Source organism: Pelodiscus sinensis, chromosome 4 (assembly GCF_052426305.1).
Source record: "Pelodiscus sinensis isolate ZL-2025 chromosome 4, ASM5242630v1, whole genome shotgun sequence".
NCBI lineage: Eukaryota > Metazoa > Chordata > Testudines > Trionychidae > Pelodiscus > Pelodiscus sinensis.
Genome location: NC_143055.1, coordinates 113,245,958 through 113,268,446, shown reverse-complemented (window position 1 = coordinate 113,268,446; position 22,489 = coordinate 113,245,958). Strand labels below are relative to the sequence as shown.

General features: G+C 41.7%; 2 protein-coding genes across 5 annotated transcripts in view; one reads left to right on the top strand and one right to left on the bottom strand.

Annotated features, from left to right (window-relative positions):
- DAPP1 (dual adaptor of phosphotyrosine and 3-phosphoinositides 1) overlaps positions 1–4,842 on the top strand; it is a 54,751-nt gene extending 49,909 nt beyond the window's left edge. For all 4 annotated transcript variants that reach the window (XM_089778061.1, XM_089778060.1, XM_006133781.5 and 1 more), the window contains one exon: positions 1,059–4,842. In XM_089778061.1, coding sequence (XP_089634187.1) covers positions 1,059–1,109 — 51 coding nt within the window. In that variant the 3' untranslated portion in view covers positions 1,110–4,842. The remainder of the gene's footprint in view (positions 1–1,058) is intronic.
- On the bottom strand, positions 4,746–14,907 carry LAMTOR3 (late endosomal/lysosomal adaptor, MAPK and MTOR activator 3). Its single transcript, XM_006133782.5, has 7 exons — positions 14,630–14,907; positions 12,881–12,932; positions 11,250–11,284; positions 9,390–9,448; positions 8,267–8,400; positions 6,955–7,018; positions 4,746–5,399 (listed from the first exon to the last, which is right to left on the bottom strand). The coding sequence occupies exons 2-7, from the start codon at positions 12,887–12,889 to the stop codon at positions 5,326–5,328; spliced, it is 375 nt and encodes a 124-aa protein (XP_006133844.1). The 5' UTR covers positions 12,890–12,932; positions 14,630–14,907; the 3' UTR covers positions 4,746–5,325.
- Between the last annotated feature and the right edge of the window lie 7,582 nt (positions 14,908–22,489).

Genomic DNA, 22,489 nt, shown 5'->3' with positions numbered 1-22,489 from the left:
AACCCAATAGCCAAAAAAATTAGAAGAAAAATAAAAAGAACCCCAGTTTTTTTAAAAATTTTTTTTATGATTTTAGGGACTTAACTCACGATTTTTGACTGGTTGGGGTTGGCAACACTGTGAATAAATGGAGAAATTATTGCTCCCTCGCAATATTTTTTATATTTCTCCCATTCAAATTTCAATGAGTCAGTTTGAACCTTCAAAGATTAACATGCAGCTTCTGTTGGCTTCAGTGAGAACTGCATGCTCAGAATCTATTCCACTGTATGTATAAAACATTGTCAGCCTCACATGTTTCAGAGTGGTGTTCACTTTGCTTTTTATGTGTTATACATGGCATTACAGTAAGTACATTAGACATTTGGCATTACATTGATCCTTCTGCTTACATGGTCAATCCCCTTTGTCTATCTTGCTTATTTAGACTGCAGACTCTTTGATGCAGGCCTTGTCTACTATTCTGTTCTTGAACAGTGCCCTCTGGTACAATATGGCCCCCTGTTCTTGGTTAGTTCCTAGGAACTATTTGATTGATAATAAAATATTATGGTATACTTACAGCATAGTCCCTTTAAAATGAGTCTGCCATGTGGGAAGGAAATGTTAGGTTTTTCTCCCAGGATCTTGTTTGTTGGAATTCCCCTACATGTCTGGAAATACCCAACCAGGCAAACCGATTATACTGGCTCTTTAGTTTGACATAATTGTATTAAAGAGATACACACACAAAACTGGGTAAGCATTTTGAATGTGCATATTCTACACTATTGTTTTCCTTGGGTGCCTTCTGTATTCATAGTCTTGTACAGAACACAAAGCAACATGGTCCCTGCACATTTTTACCTTGACTGGAGCTAATACAGGACAACACAGACAGCATACACTGGGTGATCAGATGAGAATCAAGAGGGCAGAGCAATGAGTTGTAAATCTAACTTGCTCAAAAACCAGCAGCTACTATTTTATCTATTTGACCAATTTTTCTTTTTCTTTTATGTTTCTTTTTAACTAGTCACATCATACATGAATAAATAATAGATTGTCTTTTGTTTCAGTCACAAATAAGAAAACAACAGGACCAGCGTGAAGCCACCTCTACTCTGTAGTTATTGTACCAATGACATTTCCTCAGCAAGATTCAATCTTCAGCATTTAAAAGCGTCATTTCACATGAGGGCAGCTCCAGCACATGCATTATCTACAGGGAACATCTCCCTACTTGCATCATAGACAGGATTAATACTAGCTGGACACTTTCAGAATGTGAAATGTTATCCATGAAAACTGTTGCATCCCAGTGATACTGGTTCCTTATCCAGCCACATTCCTAATGTATATTTAAGTGTGCCACCTTGTCTGTTCACTTACGCATCACAAAAATGTTCAGTATTTGAAAGTATAGTAGTAAAGCACTCTCAGGCTAGCATCATTGAACATATGTAATAAATAACTAACTTCTAGCAACAGCCGTTCTACAGGGTTTAACCTATTCATGTGACATCAGCTTTATACTGGAAACCTTAAATATTTCTTTTGCATTGTGGTTTAAGGGTTTAAATCTTAGAATATTGTCTCCAAAATAGATTTTTTCCCATGTTGCTGTGAAACTGACTAGAGTATATTTTTGTAATTTATGTGAGTCCCTTTTACATGGAAAATATAAAATTATTATTTTTAAAGTCCAGTGTCAAAGTGGGTGATACTTGATTATGATGAAAGATACTAGCATGTCCTCCATTTTGACAACTGTGTGTGAGATAGCCTCTCTTTCTGTAAAATAAATAGAATGTATCTCTCAGGAATGTACTATATTGAAAATATCCTTGCTGATATACTGGGGTGATAAGGGCACAAGGCATTTGAACCCCAGTTTCTCCATTCCTAGTACACTCATAAAGGAATAGTCATACGATCCAATGGAATGAGGAGAGAATGCTCTATAGCAGTGGTGGGCAACCTGCAGCCCAACAGTGCCTCTGGCACAATGTGGCCCCCTGTTCTTGGTTAGTTCCTAGGAACGATTTGATTAAAAATAAAATATTAAGCATATATACAGCATAGTCTCTTTAAAATGAATCTGCCATATGGGAAAGAAAATGTTATTCCCTACCCCCTCAGAGTCTTGTGCAGACCCAGTGTTACCAGAGTCTGCTGATTTCTGATTTTTTTTCCTACTTGTATTACTAAAATGATACATGTAAAGCAAGGGCATGTGAAGGGCATTGCACACAACACTGACTGGAAGAGTTGTGCACTCCATCTGTCAAAGCACTGCTATGGCTCAAATTGGCAAAACCTTCAAATTCCAGCTACAGAAGTGCAGTTGGCAAAACTACCCTAACCCATGGGACCCTGTTGGTTACAACAATCTTGTGGCCCACTGAGATGAAGGAGGGCTACTCGTGTAGGTTTTCCATTGCGGTTCTACAGCCAGCAGAGCTCTTGGTTCCTATAGATGCTTAGTGGAAATCTAGCAGAGGCAGGTACCCTTCCCTTACCCCAATGAAGATAGTTAATTTTTTACATGTTTCTGCTAGAGGTATCTGCTTGTAATTATCTTTCCTTGGTTAGTATTGAGAGCTTACAAGCAGAAGCTATTCATTTTAGTTCATTAGGTTTGTGTGTCTTAGGGGACAGGGCAAGGAGCTAAGAGATAAGTTACATTCTGAAATGAATTGTAAAGCATCAAGCAGCTATCCAGACAAAGAAAGCAGGGCTCATGCATTTGTTCTGAAATATCAGATTTTTGGGCAGGTACAAGTCAAGCGAAAGTTTTACATTACACAAGACCATGCTATGTTGTCCCACCTTATAAACTGCTTTGGCATTTTTAAAATAAAGCTTGTACCCTGAGTACTTTAATTTTCTAAGTTGCCTTTACTGTGTGAAGAGAGGCATCTAGGGGTATGGCTAGACTGCAGGGGGTTTTCTGGATACCAGAGGTATCCCGAAAAAACTCTGTCCAGGGAACCTGTTTGCTCTTCCACTTTTTTTTGGCAGAAGAACAAACGTGCTCTTTCGGAAGCCCCTGTATTTCTCATTCCACGAGGAAGAAGGAAGCTTTTGAAAGAGGGTTTTTTCCTCCAAAATTTGGCTCAGTCTAGATGGGCCAAATGTCAGAAAAGCCTCTTCTGCGGAGCGCATTTTGCATATCTTTTTCTGATAGATCCTTGCAGTCTAGATATACCCTAAGCCTGGAAAAACAAGAGACTCTCTTATGATAGAGGAAGGGTCCAGAGTGTAATTACAGGAGTAGTATTTTGTTTTAACTTAGATGTTCACAGTATTTGTTGAATGTTTTTGTAAAAATATTTTAAAGTGCCCCAATAAATAGAGTTTTACTAAACTATTAAAAGATTCTCTTTTTAAACTTAAATTTAAGATGCCTGCAGTCAAGAAAGTTAGTAGAATGGTGCCAACATGCAAAGTTTTATAAGGTAATTAGTTCTATCCTTTATTCCTCCCAATAAATTATTTAACAATGCCACCTCTGATGAGGAGAGCTTTTAAATGAATTGAATGGTTTACAAGATAACTGCAACAGAGCTGAGTGGAGTCAACAGTATACACATCTCTCTAATGGTGAGATGACTTGAGTCCACATAGGATTTCCCAAGTAGAGTTCTGTCCCATGAGAAAAGGCCGTATTGCAGAATATTGGAAACAAAATGTAGTATTTTCTCACACACAAACTGAAGCCAGGTTAGAATACAGCTTACTGCTTTTCAAGTGAAGCTTCACACAGGATGTTATAGTGGTTGATCAGGGTCTTACAATGGCTGATTCATTTCTAGGTGGAATTTGAAGTGTTGCCTTGTATTAAAAAATGCAGATGTTTTGAGACTCGACTAGCTGAAAAACTGCTTCTTCTATGTGATACTTCTGCAGTTACAATCAGCACTAGTTGAAGCCTCTTAATATGAGAGCCTTAAAGAAGGCAGCTGGCAAAAGCATCCTCTATAAAGGTTCTTCAATTGCAGATTTAACAGTTCTATACGTTAGAGCCCAAATGTGATCAGTTTAGAAATATTCTGCAAAGCCTGTTTTTTTTCTGCTCAGGTAACTGGAGGGGCAGTGGGCTGAGGGATTCAAGGTCTGAATGGTAAGGTAGTATTCTTCTGTTGTGTTTGGTTTTTTTGAGGCAGAAACATCCCCCCTCAGCCCATCCCCAATTTGAAATGGAGTTCTAGTAACGGTTGCCAAGGGAAATCAGTACCATCTATTTTAAAATCACAAATCCTATACCAAAATATGAAGTTTTGCCTTAGAAAAGGCATTATATGGCTCCAAAGGGTTTTTTACTTCCAAAATCCCATACACACATGTATAGTTTGACATTTTGACAGCAAATAATTCAATTTTTTAATAAAAATGTAGAAATTCAAATCATGAGACCTAAATGAGTTTTACAGTTTACTTTTCAGCACATAAATTCCCCAAGTTGTACATTTACATAGCAACAAGGGAAATAGTTATCTGCATGGAAAAGTAGGTTTACCAGCAATATTTTAGAAGATATTAAAAAAACAGATTGGACTACATTTTTAAAAATACTGTTTTATTTAGACATCTGCTTAGGAAAACCTAAAGATAAATAAGCAGATGAAATGTTACCTTTAACTTATGCACAAATACCACAACAAAAGACAAACCTGGGTCTCACACCTACACTGTACAAAAGAAATATAAGAAAGTGCAACACTGATTGGGCAACTTGTACTCAGTAATAAGGAAAAGGCTTGAAGCAGTAACTTCTATAGAAACACCAGCATCCTGCTCCTATACCAAGGAAACCCACATTCAGATTAGTAGTATTCCTTTGAATCAGCATCAGAAAAATTTAAAATATGGGATAATTATTGATTGTACTGCTATGACTGCAAACAAATTTCCTCTTTTTCTTAGCACATGTAATGAAGGGTTCATTACAGGACCATGAAAATTAATTCTGTTCCCCCACTATGTAGTGGCTAGTGAGAGGGTAAATCCTACTTAACGTTTTGTATTCTGAATGGCAAGAAAACGGGATCGCTTATCAGGAGCAACAGAATGCAGACTCTGGTCAATTCTATTAAGCCTGATCCTTCATAAGTGGGTCCACTGGAGCCATTTGGTGGTCTCTCCAGTAGTGCACAATACAAGATGTGTGGCCAAAGAGTCTCTCTCTAACACATTAGTATCTCACTGCAGATTCAGCACTATGTACAAATGTATTCTTATTTAGTACAATAAGTGGCATTTCCTCTCATAGGCTGAGAATTATTGAATCAGTTTGCCCCACTGGATAGTGAAGAGATGCTGCACTGTGAAGATACATCAAGGTTAAGAAACTTCTACAACCTGCCTCAACTCTTCAAACAAGGGGGCAAGCTCCTTCTCTAAGCTGACGATCAGTCCTGGAATGATAAAGAGAAGAGATACAAAATGGTTACACTACATAACATCCATTAAGGCTCTCTCCAAAGCAGTCAAACAAGAAAGCGTTTGCTAAAACGAAATTGTTTTGACTTCAGTTTCTCACACTACAAGGAAGCAGCATATGAGAGCTAGAGACAGCAGTTGACACTGCAATGTAAGTGCCCTTCTGGTCTCTGCCTTTCCAAAGCACGGATGGGGGATCAGATAAGAGCAAAACATGGCAGGAAAGTCCCTAGAACACGAACAAAGCCTATGGAAGCGCATTCTTGCTCTTTACTGGCACCTGCTGCATCCCCTCTACACCATGCAGGCTCTGGGGACTAGTGGCAGCATTCGTATGTTTCAAAGTCAGAACAACTCTACAACAGAGGATCCTCTCTGGAACAAGCAGAGCGCCAGGGGGACACACTGAAGTGCCAAACTCAGGGTTCTGCATAACTGAAGGGCATAATTTTGAGACAGGTTAACAGAGGCAACATCTGAGCTGCAGACTCTTTGTTACTACTAGTGATAATAAGGTTAATGCATTATTAAGCACTAATTTGCTAAGTTGCTCAAGACATGTTGAAGACATGACAAGACAGTATCTTCCTTGCAGACCTTAGCACAGGGGTGGGCAAAAGGGCCTCCGCGGGACGGATCCAGACCACCAAGCAGGTGGATCTGGTCCGTGGAGGCCCTGTTGCTCCCCTGCCCCCATACCAATTAGGGCCGAGGGGAGCACATGAAGCCTCCTCCCACCCTGCCAGGAGCACAAGGTGCTCTGAAGTGCTCCTCACAGTACGGGAGGAAGCTTCTCATGCTCCCAGGCCCTTAGTAGCCTGAGGGTGGGGGAGTGTGCCAAGCTTCTTCCAGGGCATGAGTACCTAGTGGGAAGGGGGGGCAAAGGGGTTCCCCCACCCCAAAACCAATCATGGTCTGGGGGTGGGGTAGCCCCGCCCCTTCTGGTTCAGGCCCCGCCCCTTCCCAGGTGGCCTGGGGCTACTTAAACATTTTTTGAAGTGGCACCCGGGCAAAAAAGAAGGTAAGATACATTGTCAAGCCTGGAGGATGGAATAGCGTAGAGGCTTTTGTTGCTGTGATTGGTTCACCTTTTGTGGCACAGAGAGAAGAAAGATTGCCAACTAGTTTGTATTGTGGGGTCATTACCAATGTATATTACAAATAAGTGAGGTTCATATCCTGTTTAAGGTAATGCATTAATTTGAATATGGGTAAAAATTAATTACTTTTAAGAAAGTACCCAAAGCCCTGTTTTCAAAAGTTTCAAATATTAGCCTCCTTTGGGATTTAGGAAGTTTTGAAAATTGTACTGAAAATATTCCCCCCCCTCCCCACCCCTCCCCATCAGCCTCAATACCTTTTATAAAGGTTCCATACTGGTTGCTGGTGACAAGACAATATTCAAATTTTGTAATGAACACTGAATTCAGCTTTTCATTTTTCTAAATACATTATTTTAAGTCTTATTGAAAAAAAAATCTCACTCTAGTCATTTAAAATATCATTGCAGCTTAGGAAATGAAAACGTACCGGTATTGGCATTGCTGCTAGCAATGAAACTTACTACCAAAGGTAACCGATTGAACTGGACCACCTTAAAAAACAAACAAAGGATCCTCAAAAACAAAAAACAAAACAAAACAAAACAAAACAAATCAATAGATGACTTGTCAGAACAACAATGTAAAACCTGCTACACTCATTCCCTAACCAACCCTGCAGCCCTTATTTATGCAACTGGTCCCATCAATTTAAATTCTGAATAGGAATAACAACTGGGAATAGGTATTAAAGATTCAGCACTAAAAGGTGCTAGCAGAGAGATAGCAATCCCATTTTGTGGCACACAGAGCTATGCAGTATCTTACACTTTGTTGAAGCAAAATGCAGGACAATGTAGCACTTTAAAGGCTAACAAGATAGTTTATTAGATGATGAGCTTTCGTGGGCCAGACCTACTTCCTCAGATCAAATAGTGGAAGAAAATAGTCACAACCATATATACCAAAGGATACAATTAAAAAAAAATCTTTCATTACACTTTGTGAAACTGAGCCAATTTAAAAACTGTAGCATACTGTACGTGTTATTTCCTTTCTCTTAATACACAATTTAAAAAAATATTCCAGGAAGGAGATATTGCCCTGAAGAAATGAGAACTACTGAGCATAAGTTAATAGTGTCAAAAGAATGTCAAGCCAACGCATTCAGGGTCAAACAGCTCCTTTTTTACATAGTTTCCATCAAACAAAGCTGAGCATGGCAAGTTTGAACAAGCTTTTTTTCATTTGTTTGAATTAGCACCTTTCTGTAAATTCTGCTCATCAGTCCACAGAGAACTCAGGAGTGTGAAATTGTTGAAAGATGATGAATTTCAGTAGACATAAGGTTAAAATATCAATTTTATAAACTGAACTGTTTTGTAAATTTCCTTGCCCAGACACTATTCCTGATCGTATGTATATAAAACACGAACATTTTCCCCCAAAAGAATTATTTTTGAATTGCCAGCAACAAATACAAATTTAGAACAAGGACATGTAGATATTAGGGATTTGCAACAGGCACCATCTGCTGGAGAACACAGTGATCTTCAAGTACTGCCCTGAACCAGTAACTCATTTACTCATGCTAGGAAATAAAAGCTTCTTTCGATCCATATTACAAACAAATCAGTATAACAAGCTATTCTTGTATTTTAGGAAAAAAAATACATATTTAAATTTAATCAAACCTCTTTGAAAAGTCAGGATAGAGAGTTGGGTTTGTTTGTTTGTTTTTTAAGTCAGGTAGGAATAATTCTGGCCAATAGATAGATCAAGACAACATTGAAATCTCTTACCTGGTATGTGTTGTAGTAACAGATGATACTTTTGTTTTTTGAAAGCCCTAGTTTGCTGCCCTGGTCTGTCGCAAGTGCAAAAGTGGACAAGAAACCAGGTCTAAGTGCATGCTCTGGAGCATTATCATTGGCAACTGGAACAAAACATATTTTACATTGGTAGAAGATCTTTGTACATATGGATCAGGCAACAGTAAACTAGATCAGATGTCATCCATATAAAACTGCTCTTACCTGCTTCCCACTTTCCCTCAAAAATGAATCTCATCTGATGTGCTTTGGAAGATGCATGTATAGCTCTTTATAACTCTGTATAGCTTCATCACCACTTCACCAGCCAGCTTTCCTAATGTCCTGAGGATCGTTTATTTTCTATACACTGGTTTGCTGCACCATGATCTGTGCTGATGCTGTTGTGTTTGATTGTCTCACTTCCAGGAGCATGCAAGACCCAGTCCATTTCACCCAGATCATGTTCATGTCATAGGTCTGCCTTCAGGTTCACTTATATATGAAACTCCTATTGAGCGTCCGTAAATGAGATGGGACCCAAAAACCATCTACAGAAACTTGAATCTTTGGATTCTTAACTTCCGCCATTGTGCCCATAGCACAAGACATCTCATGTTACTGATCAAAAGTAAGGTAAGGATAGCATAGCCCCCAAGACAAACACGTTCAGAATTAAGTCAACAGCAAATGGCTGCATTTATCAGTGGGTAGCATTTGGCCATATCAGTCTTAGGATGAAACTACTGCTAAAGCAATCCTGGCATTGTCTACTAATATGAGTGCAGCTTTATGGTATGAACGCATTACATGATTCCAACTCTCTTCACAGAGGATATGACATGACGTGCCTACAGACTATGGTTTTAAACACGCTGCATATACCTAGATAGAGAATGCTCTCAAGAGAGATAACTTAGTGTCCAATAAATCCTTGTTAAAACATCCCAAATTTCAGCATGTTTGACTTAATGCTTAGATCAACCTCTAATATTTACAGTAAACTAAAGACAGGAGGAAGAGAGTCCTGTCTCTATTAGGAAGCCAGTTTTTGTCTTTCAATTAAAAATGTCTATTATTATACAGAAGATGTACAATCAGACTTATGATTTACCTTTGATAACAGGCACACCATCTCGGTCTGACACTAAAATAGCATGAAGACCTTCAACACTAGAGAAAACAAAGTGTTGTTTTTACCAAGCTGACATGCTAGCAGCACAGTTCATTTTTATTCAGCAAACACATACCAAAGTGGGAAGTAGCAAGGAGAGATGTGCAAAAAGCGCCCACCATTAAACTAGCTTTTTGTTATGTGATCACCCAAGGGACCAAAGGCAGACAGTTATTAGAAGTTCAAGCAGAATGATATTGGAAGGTCTGGAGGTCCTGCAGCTTCAGAAAAGGAACTGCTATTCCAGGAAGTGCAGTTTTCACGGTATTTGCACGCAGTTCCAGAGCACAATGATTTAATGGTGCTAATGACTGACCTAGCCTAGCTACTTACGGTACTGAGAAACTGGAAACTACCAAGAATTGCCAAGTCTCCAGAAAGACAGTAGGACGTGTTGCTTGAATACAGGAGTTATTCCAGTAACAAGAGCCTTTTTAAAACACTATTCCCTTAAAATGAAGAATATTGTCCTTCTTTTGGAATGGAGAGATGGATAGGTTTTTTTTAAACTGACTTTTAATTCACTCAAAAATACAATGTACTAAGTTTCAAGATAAGTGTCTTATTAGAAGATGGGTTAACAAAGGATAGATTTTTGCAGCCAGATAAACATTGTTCAGACTATAGCAGGACTGGGCAAAATACAGCCAGGGGGCTGAATCTGGCCTTGCAAGCCACTGGATCCGGCTGCGGACTGCCCCTGCCGGGACCCTCAGGCACACAGCTTCAAGTTCACTCCATGCATCTCTCTACTCTGCAGGGAGGGGGAGGCTTCCTGCAATCTCCTCACCCCCAGCCCAATCTTCAGCTCCGATTGACCAGAAATTACTGGTCAATAGGAACTGACCCCAGCCAATCTCTCAGCTCCTAGTGGCCAGAAACAACTAGCCAATAAGATCTGAGAGATTGACCTGGCAGATGGGAGCAGCGCAAATTTCTTCCCTATCCTGGAGCTGAGACACATGTGGGGTTTGCAGCCTGCAGTTGTAAGTGATTTGGGGCTTCAGCAGGCAGGGAGTCCAGCCTGCCTTGGGAGTGCTGAAGGCTTAAAAAAGCACCTCCCAGGCAGAGCCTGCCTCTGGCACCCTGCCCGTCCTGCACCCCAACTCCCTCCCTCAGGTCACCATCCAAACACACTGCACCCCCCTGCCCCAGGCCATAACTGCCTCCCAGAGCCTGTACCCCACCCTGCTTCACCCCTCCCCCAGGCCAGAATCCTCTCCTGCACCCATACAGCCTCCCAGATCCTGCACCCCAATCCCCTGCCCCAAGTCACCACCTACACCATCTGTAGTGTGTATCCTCTTCTCCCAGGTCACAGCTCTTTCCCAGACTTTGCGTTCTCTCCTAGTGCCTCTGTCCTAGGCCAGAATCCTCTCTTGCACCCAAACCACCTCACTGACCCAAGAGCCCTATTCCCTGACCCAGGTCACAACCTCCTCCTTTGCCCAAACTTCCTCTCAGACCTCACACTGTCTCCTGCACCCATGTCCCTTACCCCATGCGCCCGCCTGTGCCCAATCTTCATCCTAGACCTTGCACCCCTCCACAGAAAAGTGTGGCCCTTGACCACTTTCCAAAATCTTGAAATGGCCCCCTGCCAAAAATTATTGCCCACCCCTGGACAATAGGAACCTATAAATTTAAATATATCATTTAAAAAAAATATCCAGACAGTATGGACAATCTGTTGGATTACTTTCACTGAAGTCCATTAAAATCCAAATAAATGTTATCATACATTAATTGTAAAACAGCACACAGTACAAAGTGAATACTGTAGCATGATAATTAGGTTACCTTGGTAATTTTTTGTACAGAAACCTTTTCAGGTCCTATAAAGAAAAAAACAAAGTTATGAAATATGTTTTATTTTCAAAATATGTATAAAACAGTCTCAATTTTATCACAATAGAAACTATTCATGTCATTTTTTAAAACTTCCTGTTTCTTCCTACCACCAAGTATTTTTTAAAAACTGTACTGAGACACATTTTTTAATTATAATCTAACCAAAACCCCCAAACACCTTCTTTGGTACTTTTATATAAAAATAGCCAGTGTTCCAGAATTTGCATATATATAGAACTTATATTACTTATTCATTTAATTCTGTTAATCATTTCAGAAGCTCTGAGAATGTACATAGTTTGTTAACCAACCAAAGTACATTTAAGTGAAATGGCAGCAAGCACACTATTGCATTTCACACTTCTCCCGAAGTGTTTTAAATATAACCTTTCATGCTAACACACTAACTACATAGCGTTTTGAACATCTGAATACATTTGCTGAAACAAATGCATGTCCCAGCACATCTGAACTTTGTTTTAGCATCTTCCAGCTATAATTATTTCACATGTTACTGACCAAAGAGCAGATTCTCCCTCCTTTTGCATAATCATGTCATTTAGTTCTGGACATCCAACACTCTGGTCATCTGAAGAAGTGGATTGTGCCCAAGAAATCTCATGATACCATCTACATTTTCTGGTAGCACTTTAAAGACTAACAAATTATTTGTTGTTTAAGTTTATCCTGTACAGACTAAGTAGGCTACCCCCTGAAGCTTTTGAAACGTCATTCTCAGACAGTGAAGGCCTATTTTCCTTTCAAAGTGTTTATAGATGTCTAAGGACTTAGTCCTACAAATACTTTAGCTCATTAGGGTTTCTAGGTGTCCAGTATTGACCCAGACAATCAGGTATTTTCGCCTCCTGTCTGGTAAAAAAATTCAGAAGATACCAGACACCTAAAATGTCAGGTATTTTCTGATTTTTTTCCCGGCCAGGGGGCGAAAATAAGGGACACCTGGCAACCCTAAGCAACCAGGCCCAGCCTGCCTGCTTCCCCCACCGAATACCTCATTCTGCAGGGAAGCTGTCTGGTCCAAAGCAGGGAGAAAAGGCAGAGAAGATGGCCGAAGTAGCGTCGCAAACAGCTGCCTCTCAGAAAGTCATACCTAGGGCGTACTGAGCATGTGTTATGCAACTGAGCATACTCAGCAAAAGCTGCTGTTGCTGTGGCCCTCACTCTGCTGCTATACCTGCAGCCTGTTAAGAGAGGCAGAGCCCAGCCCCTGTTCTTAAAGGGACCATGCAGGGTTTTTTTGTTTTTTTGCGCTTAACTCTCAGGGCCCCCCCCCCTTTTTTTGCTCAACAACTTTGGTCTCCCCTGCCGCCCCCCTTTTTTCCCCACCAACAGAATTTTTTCCTCTGTTTTTTTTTTGGGGGGGGGGGAGGGGGATGGTCGTCAGTATTTTTGGTTAAACCATCTGGCAACCCCATAACTCACGCATAGCTTTACTGCCATAAGTCAGTTCCACTGCACTGAGTGAGGCTTCATAAAGGCACGCCCATATGGATCAGCATATAGGATGGGTCTGTAAAGTAAGCTTTTTAGGGCAGGTAGCATATTTGCAAAATACTTACATCGGCCATGTTTTGAAACTTTTTAAATAAATCAGATGTACTGTCAAAGTTCCTGAAAAATAAGAGCCAACAATAGTCATGCACATAAGCTTTTATCTGCTCTCTTTCTCTTTTTTTGTTTAGTCTCACATAAAATTAAGGAGGGAGCAACATCCCTATTAATTTCTAGCATTCCCTAGCTTTCCTTCCTCTGCCAACGTGAAGAATATAATGCCCAAGGCACCTGCCCAAGAGAGCGAGTTCTGGGCATTGAACTGCTCTTAAAAGAAAATGTCTTACAAGATGCACACAAGCCCTTCTCCAGAGGGCCTTCCTCAAAAGTAGTCCCAGGGGCAATCATGGATCAAAAGCTGCATAAATAAGATAGAGTCTCAGGGCAAGTCTACATTTAAAAAGCTACAATGGCACAACTGTCCAGATGTAGTATTTTAGGTTAAGGTCCTACTATGCTGACAGGAGAGCTTCTCCAGTCCACAAAGTTAATCCACTTCCATAAAAAGCAGTAGCTATGTTCACAGGAGAAGCTCTCAGACAGCACTATCAGACAGCACCAAGAGTTAGGTTGTTATAACTGCATCACGTGGGATGGGGGTTAAGGATCAGAATCCCCTTCAGTATTTGAACCAAGCCAGGTTAGTGAATGTGCCAACCAATAGACCAAATCTGGTGATTAATCCTGGTCACATGCCACCTGAAGCATGATGTGCATATGCTAAGAGGACAACTGCATGGCATAGGGATGTGGATTTTTCATACCCCTGAGCTACATTTTTATGCCAATGTAGGTTTGTAGTGCAAATCTAGCTTCAGGGATTGGGCGCTAAAAAAAAAAAGGGGGGGGGAATGAGTGTGAGGTTAAGGTAAGTATACATTATTTCTTGATATTCTCTCTGGCTACGTCTACACTGGCATGATTTTCCGGAAACGCTTTTAACGGAAAAATTTTCTGTTAAAAGCATTTTCGGAGAAGCGTATCTAGATTGGCCACGGGCGCTTTTCCGCAAAAAGTGCTTTCGCGGAAAAGCGTCTTGCCAATCTAGACATGCTTTTCCTCAAAAAAGCCCCGATCGCCATTTTCACGATTGGGGCTTTTTTGCGGAAAATAAATCTCTGCTGTCTACACTGGCCCTTTTGCGCAAAAGTTGTTTGGAAAAAGACTTTTGCCTGAACGGGAGCAGCATAGTATTTCCGCAAAAGCACTGACAATCTTACATGAGGAAAAAAGGAGGGACAGGTGAGGAAAATCTGTTCTATGAGGAAAGATTTAAAAAAAAAAAAAACACACACAAGGAGCTTGGGGCTGTTGACAGAAAAAGAGGGTGGGGGCTGGTAGAAAAGGGTTGCTAGAGGGACTGAGATCAATCGTTGTCTGTATCCTCTAAGAGCAGCAGAAGCAGTAACGGGCCGAAGGCAGCCTGGCTACGGGGCAGCAGAGACCCGGGCCAGGTTTCCAGAGCAGGCTGGAAGGTCCCCTCCCTGCAGGTTTCTAGCACAGACGGGACAGACACCGGTCAGGCTGGGCCAGGGTTACCTGACCCTACGGGGGGCCGGGAGACGCTCAAGCCCGGGCGTTCCCGCACGGCGAGGGGGGGGCTAGCGAGAAAGGGGCCGCGCCGTGGGCTGTGGCGGCGCTGGGGGGAGGCGGGCCCGAGCGGGCCCCTATCGCTCGACTCCCCGCACCGCATAGAGGGAGGAATCAATACAGTAGGCCCTACAATAACACTAGCTACAGCCCCCCTGCTCCCTTACCCTGGTCGCTTCCGGGATCCCCCGCAACAACAGCCCAGGCAGCGAGCGGCCGCTTCTCCTTTAGCCCTCGATCACGTGATGCCCCACGCACGAAACAATCACAGACCTCCCGCCCCACACACCCCTGCCGGCGTCACTTCCGGCTGTAGCGTCAGCTCGGTCTCCCGTGTAGCTACGGAGCATGCCCGACCGTGAGAGCCGTGACAGGGCCACGCGAGTGGGAGCGCGCAACCACGGCGGCGTCTTTGCCCGCTTCCGCCCCAACGCAGAGGGTGCGGAGGCGATCATGTGACTGCACTTCGTTGAGCCGCGGCCGGGCCCTGGAGGCGTCCAGAGGCGCGCGCGCACCCTGTTGCGGAGCTCGCGCTGTTGAGCATGCTCCGTAGCTACGCCCAGCCCTGGTTGTCAGGCATCGCAAAGCCGGCGGTGCTGGTGCTGCAGGGATCTTGCTAAGGGGGCGGGGCAGTGCGGGGGGCCTGTCTGCTAGGGCTGGAACCAGAGACCATTAGGACTGGAAGGGACCTGGCTGGAGAGTGTCCAGGCCCCTGCCTCAGGGCCCAGCATCGTCTCTAGGCCAGCGGTTCCCAACCTTTTCCAGATGGGGATCCATTTCCACAAGTGAGGAAGACTTGGTGACCCATATTTGGGTCCCGACCACAGGTTGGGAAACCCTAGTCTAGCCAGGCTCTGATAGATGTGTATTCAACCCACCCTTAAATATCTCCAGTGACAAAGATTACATGACCTGTGTTTGTGGGTAATCAAGATGACTCTGCTTCTTCCCTTGGTGCTGTGAGGAACATGCCTAAAAGCTGAGTCTCGGTGCTGCATAAGGGTAGGGAAGAGTGTGCTTAGTTCTGGCTCACACCGAAGCTACCCCTGCTACGGGCTCTGCCTTTGTAGTAAGAACTTGCAGAGCCACACCAGGGGTAGCTTCCGGGGCCAGCACATAGGGTTGCAAGATGATTGAAACAAAAATACCAACCCTCCTCCCCCCCCCAAAAAACCCACCAGGAAAAAATTCTGTGGGGGGGGAGAAGAGAGGGGAAAGTGAGGGGAAACCAAAGCTGCTGGCTCCCCCAACCCCCCCAAAAAAAGACTCCAAGGACTTAAGCCAAAAAACAGCATGTCCCCTTTAAGGGTGAGTGCATGGATAGAAACAGGGAAGTGGTTGAGCACTAAGACCCAAGGGGAAGATTGCTTCCCTTAGGTCTTTTGGCCAGTAGCTATTTTGTGCCAGCAGCCTTGGGGAACCAGGTAAGCATGGGGGCTGAAGTCAGAGGGGCTAGGGGTGTTGGGAGCTAGGGGGATGCGAGGGAGTGGGAGGCCAGGCACTGAGTGTTTGTAAGATTGCCATGTGCCCAGCATTTTTGCCTCCTGGCCAGGGAAAAATTCAGAGAATACTAGACATCTCAGGTGTCTAATAGTCTGAATTTTTTTTTTTACCAGGCAGGAGGAGAAAATACAAGACTGTCCAGGTGAATACCAGACACCTGGCAACCCTACCAGCACGAGCCAGGACTAAGCAGTCTTGGCTCATGCCAGCCCTGGGACTGCTACGGCTCTGCATTTTAAATATAGTAAGAGCTCACTGCATTTAAAATGCAGAATTGCAGCAGGGGTAGCAAGCGCCCCCCTCATTATTGACTAATGGAGTAGGCATTGGAAATTCCATTGACTACTCATTTAGCTAATTAATCACAACTTAACATCCCTAATGTCCACAGTAGGAAATTTCAAAATAATTAAAAGTAACTCCAAAAATAACAATCAAAATAGCATGTCCCCGACCACACAGGAGCCTCAAAATTAATCCGAGGCAGGCTCCATTGTTGTAGATACGCTACCTCGTCTTAGAGCCCTAGGAAGTACTGGGAAATACTTACTTCAAATTACTCTGGGGAGTAGTTAGTTATTTTGAAATATTTCAAAATAAGTATTCTCCGTATGGAAAGTAGGAGTACAGATTTCAAAATACCCAGCTTGTTATTTTGAAATAATAGGCTTGGTAATGTGGACGCTCCGCTTATTACTTTGAAATATGGGGAGTTATTTCAAAGTAACTCCTTAGTGTAGACCAGGGCTTAGAGCAGTGGTTTCCAACGCAGTGCTCCCCAGCACAGTGTGCCCAATAAGTGATTGGGGCTGGCCCCGCCCCCGGACACATGGCAAAGGGGCAGTGCCAGCCCCGGGCGCGAAGCACATGGGCGGCTCCGCCCCCAGACGCACAGTGCATAGGCTGTGCTGGCCCCGGGCACACAGTGTATGGGCGTCCCTGCCCCTGGGCACGCGGCACAGGAGTGGTGCCGGCCCCAGGTGCGCGGCGCATGGGTGCTGCCGACTCCTGGGCATGTCTGCCCCTGGGCACATGGCACAGGAGCAGCGCCGGCCCCGGTAGTGCAGCGTTTGGGCGGCTTGGGTGCCCGGTATGTGAATGGCCCCACCCCCAGGTGCCTGGCAGCCCCAAAAGGTTGGGGACCACTCAAAAATACATAGGCTCATGAACTTTCCTGAATAAAACCCACTTCATCAGATGAATCTTGGGGAGGAAGATGGTGATATTTTTCAGAGTGCATCCTTTTTCCCTGTAACTTTTGTAATGGTGCAAAAAATCACAGAATGAAGGACCTACCGAAACCTAATGCATGATGCAGTTTACTTAATTTTTATCTGATTATCAGGACAAGAGTGGAAGTTTACTATCAGTTTATGAATTTCTCAGCAAGATTTAAGTCATTTTCTTCTTTTAGTACTCAAGAACAGAATATCCAAATGGAGTTTGTTTGAGCCTGTCATTTCTGATAAGTTCAGACTTTTGCTGTTTACATGATCGTTCCCAGGAAGATTTTTTTTTTAAAAAAAATCTCCCCAAAATAGCGAACTCTATTTGTACACCACTTTTCTGAGTAGCTCATTTTCATTATCACTGCTGTTCACTCATTTTTAAATAAAGTAGCTTATGTGTCTTAATTATATAAACTGTAGACATACAGTATATTAAATCCAGGTTGGGATCTAATATAAAATTGTAAGGGATGAGGGGTACATATGTGCTTGTGCTACTTATTTATTTTTCTAATTTGAAGAGGAACATTGTTACTTATAAAGAAAGGATACATGTAGAACCATAATAAATCATATGCCATTTTTAACGTTAAACTCAGACATACATGTAACCCAGAAGCACTGAGAACAACGGACAAATGAGAATGAAGGCTGCTCTACAGCCTTAGCTGAGAGAGAGTTGGGTTTTAGCTCAAGCTGTAGAGGCACATGGCTTTAGACACTAAGGTCCCAGATGCTGACGACCCAGGTCCCTGTGTAACAAATGCATAACTAATGAGCAGGATTAGGGGTAAAATATGGACCCTATTAAAATCAAAAGAACTCCCTCTTTCCTGTCCCCACACGCTTTTTTCCGAAAGAGCTCTTTCGAAAAAAGGTTTCTTCCTTGTAGAAAGAGGTTAACCAATGTCGGAAAAACCTCTCAGTTCTTTCGATTTTTTTCCCAAAAGAACGCGATTGCAGTGTGGATGTAATTGAAGTTTTTTAGAAAAAAAAACTAGTGTAGACATACCCTTGGAGACTAAAAAATTATATATATAGTATCATGAGCTTCTGTGCACACAACCCACTTCTTCAGACATCCGAAGAAGTGGGTTGTGACCACAAAAGCTCATGATACTATACACTTTATGACTGAAAGTTGTTTTTTTCAGGGGAAAGGAAAACACGTTTATTGAAAGTAGGCAGTTTTCCTTATGGTAATTAATGGCTGTGCAGAAAAGTCTTAATTTATAAAACAAACCAGCAATATTTTCCAAATACATAAGAATTTAAGATGAAATATTTTAGTAGCTAGATAACTTTGTCTTAAAAAGAAATAATTTATCTTATAAGATCAAATATGTGCCTATTCTTAGTTCAGTATCTACATGAGCTGAGCATAAATAAAACACAAGCCTCTGAATTTAAAACTAGAATGAATAGTTAAAGTTTTCTTTAACATGTAAATAATAAGATGTTTGCACATTTACACACTGAAAATAATTTTATTTTGATATGTCTAATATTACATTAGATATTATAAATAAGACAAGTCTCTTTAAACTTAACCTTTACATCTTGGAAATGCCATAGAGTTAGACAAAACAAAATAAGAATTTTGTTAAGATACCACCTTCATCTCACCAGATTTCCTTTGCAAGGCTTCCATTACATTATTAGGTGTATTGAACATGATTTGCAAAGCCTAATCACATTTCCCATATTGCACTGCTTTTTAAAAGTCTAAAGAACAAACATTTAAATTCCTTGAGATTTTTAAAGCTTTCCATGATTTTACATTCTCCAAATGTCAGTTTCACAACTGACCATACAGCCAATGCCAGCAGCAAGTTCAGAAACGTCATTTGAAATGTAAGCCATTTCTAACTACCTTCCCCAGTTTAAGTTGAGAAATGCTTTTACTTTGTGAGATTTCAGATTTCTGGGAAGCGCAAAAGGCTATCATTTTCTTTTAAAAACGGACTCTAATGAGAATGTTTACCCACATATTGGGGGAAAAAGTATTTAAAGATTAGTTACACCAGAACCCTCAAATTTGGATGGATAGTTGTAATGCCTAATGGAAGCCCTGTTCTGTGCAAATTTACAGTGGTACAATATTAAACTATCACAAAGTTTGAGGTATTAGCTGGAAAAGAAATATATACACCTATAGACATGCACACACAGTATTCACAAGTCTAGTGGTCCCAAGACCAGCAAACCTTGGTATTTAGTGAAAAGGAATCATGTACTTGCCAGGAAAATTATATATGCAAAGAAGCCTTAAAAACACACATCACATAACCCTTAATATAAGGAATATGTTATGTTTCTGTTCAACATGCTTAAAAGGGAAATTATTTAAACACATTGAAAAAAATTCTTATCTTTAATAGTGAGTAACCAAACAGAAAATGGGAGTCTTAAACCTGAAACTTTCCTTCAAGATTACAAAGTCATCTAAAAGAGGGGATACCAAGTGGTCTTATTTTCACCTGCTTTCCCTGAAACACACAGACTAGATCTTCATGAAGGCAAAAAGGATGAGTTTCATTTTCCTTCTCCCAAGTTTTTCCTATGAGGTCCCCCCACTTCCAACTTCTACAGCTAAAACTGTTGAGGTTAGAAACGTAGATAAAGCAATTTATTCCATTAATCCAAAACTTGACATACTGATCATTGTGTTCATTCAATTCCTCTACTCCACTATGTGGAAGGAAAAAAACGCATCTCCATGGCTTATGCAGATTTAACAGAAGAAAGGGAACCTTGTATTGGTTCTTGATCATGGAACCTAAGCTTCCCACAGGGTACAGGCAGTCCCGGACTTATGTCGGATCCGCAGTTACGAACGGGGCTGCCCCAGAGTACACGGACTGCGGGACCTCGCGGTCCTGCCGCCCGTGTACTCTGGGGCTTTCTCTGTGTCTCCCTGGTCTGCAGAGCCGCGGGGGGGGGGGGGGGGGGGGGGGAAGGCTCGGGCAGTGAGGGGGGGGGCTACAGGAAGCCCGAGGCAGAGTTGCTCTGCCCCGGGCTTCCTGGAATCAGCTGCTGATCAATTTCAGCAGCAACTGACTTGGGGACGCTTGGGGTTCTTAAGTTGATTCTGTATGTAAGTCAGAACTGGCGGTCAGTTTCAGCAGCGGCTGAATGTATGTAAGTCGGAACTGGCGTCCAGATTCAGCCGCTGCTGAAACTGACCGCCAGTTCTGACTTACATACAGATTCAACTTAAGAACAAACCTACAGTCCCTATCTTGTATGTAACCCGGGGACTGCCTGTACTCAGTGGATTACACTCCCCACAGTTCAAGTGGTAGGCTGACTTGGTCAGGACAAAAGTGAAGATTCCCATCACGAAGCTTCATTTGTTTTAAAGAAGCACAACTGAAAAATTGTCAATTAACAACCGTCAAGTATTGTGGAAAGCTTATCCATTTTCATAAGATTTTATACACTTCTGCTATATTGGTTAATACCCCAAAAGCAAGAATGGATTAACTTTTTTTTAGCTGAAATTCAATAATGTTAGTTGTTTTTGGAGGAACAGCTCAATTTGGAGAAGGAAATGCATGAAAGGTAACAGAGAAGAAGGTTAAAATGTATTTATGCTCATAGACCATGTCAAGATAGTTCATGACTTACTTTCTACTTCCCATTAATGCCCATTTCCTGGAAATGCATTTTACAGATATATAGGTGTATGCATACATTAGTATTTGCAAGTGCATGGATCATACGACTATGGATTTGCAGGACACTATATGTATTACATACCATATGCAAAGGGGGAAATTAAGTTGCGTAATGCAAGATTGTCGGTATTTTATAATGTACAAACAGTAGTTGTGAATATTCAGTATTTTGCCAGTTTAGATGGTTTTAATACAAAGAACAACTTCAAAACCCCCAAGACCATAGGGGTAGATTTTCAAAGGTAATCAACACCCAACAGCTCTGGCTGTACTAAACAGGAGCTGCTGAGTTTTGGGAACTTTTGAAAAATCTGACTACTTTAAGTGTCTAAATAGGAGCCAAGCTCTTCTGCGAAATCCAGCTCACAACAAATTGTGAATACTTTTGAACATTTGGACTTATGTGTAAAAAAACCCCAAACAAACAAACAAACCAAGTCAGGAATAGAGACAAAATATTCTTGCAGAATATGAAAAAAGCAGATTAGTTTTAATAAAAGTTGAGCACCTACCATCCCCTCCCAAAAATAATCATAGGAACATAGTTTAAGACAGTTGATTTGGTGCTATTAAAGTAACTCCCAGAGAGTTAGGTTTGCTGTAAAATCTTCAACTGCTATCTACTGCCTCAAACAGATCATGGAAGCTTCTGGTATAATTAAAATGGCTTATATGGAATGGAAGTGAATTGTAAACAGAGGTTTAAGGTTAAACTCTTCCTTACTGTACATCAAGAATGATTTAAAGGTAAAATGCAGTGGCTTTGCTAAGGGCCTGATCCTGAAAATGGTTAATTCCACTTGCTTCCCTCCCTCCCCCTATCCTCTGAGTTCCAGTGACATTCCCAAAGAACAACTGCATCACTGTCACCTACTAAACTGAAATACTCTCTTTATACAAGCATCACATATCCTGTATCTAACAGTTTCAGAAAGTACCTTAATTTGTCAGCATATGTGGATACGTATAACATACGTACCCAGTATTTAATAAATGGTATGTTTGCCATTGACTTCAATTAAATGAAATTTTGCTACTGATTTCAATGAAAGCAGCTTCAGGGATTTTGTGTATGGGAGTCAGCTTGCAACCTCAAGTCCTAAGGAGGAAAGGGGGAGTATATGGCTACATAAAATTGTTAAGCACTGCATTTTCAGCAAAATTACTTCCAAAGTCCTGAGAAATCCGAGCTCCAGATTTTCTCGTTTCTGCTAGAGTGAACCACAATTACTAAAGGGACATGAAAATAGGGGGTTTAAATAATGAAATATCTCTATTACACTTACAATATATTTGTGGAGTGTTATGTTTGTTCACTTTGGAAAAAAACTGAGAAGGTTGCAGTCCAGCTGTCTAAATGTGGGTAATAATATTCTACATTCACAATATAGTGTCTTTCATCTAGCTCCCTCAGAGTAAATATATGGTAGAAAAGGGTAGAGGGCTTCTGACTCTCAGTCTTCATTCTATCATCAGACCATGCTTCCCCCATGTAGTTATCTAAATTTTGTTAGAGATACAGTCACTTTGAAGCCTACGTGAATTAAATGAAAAGGGCAAAAGATTCAAATAATGTATCTTACCTTTGAGATTTCCTGCCAGTTTTGGTTTTGCT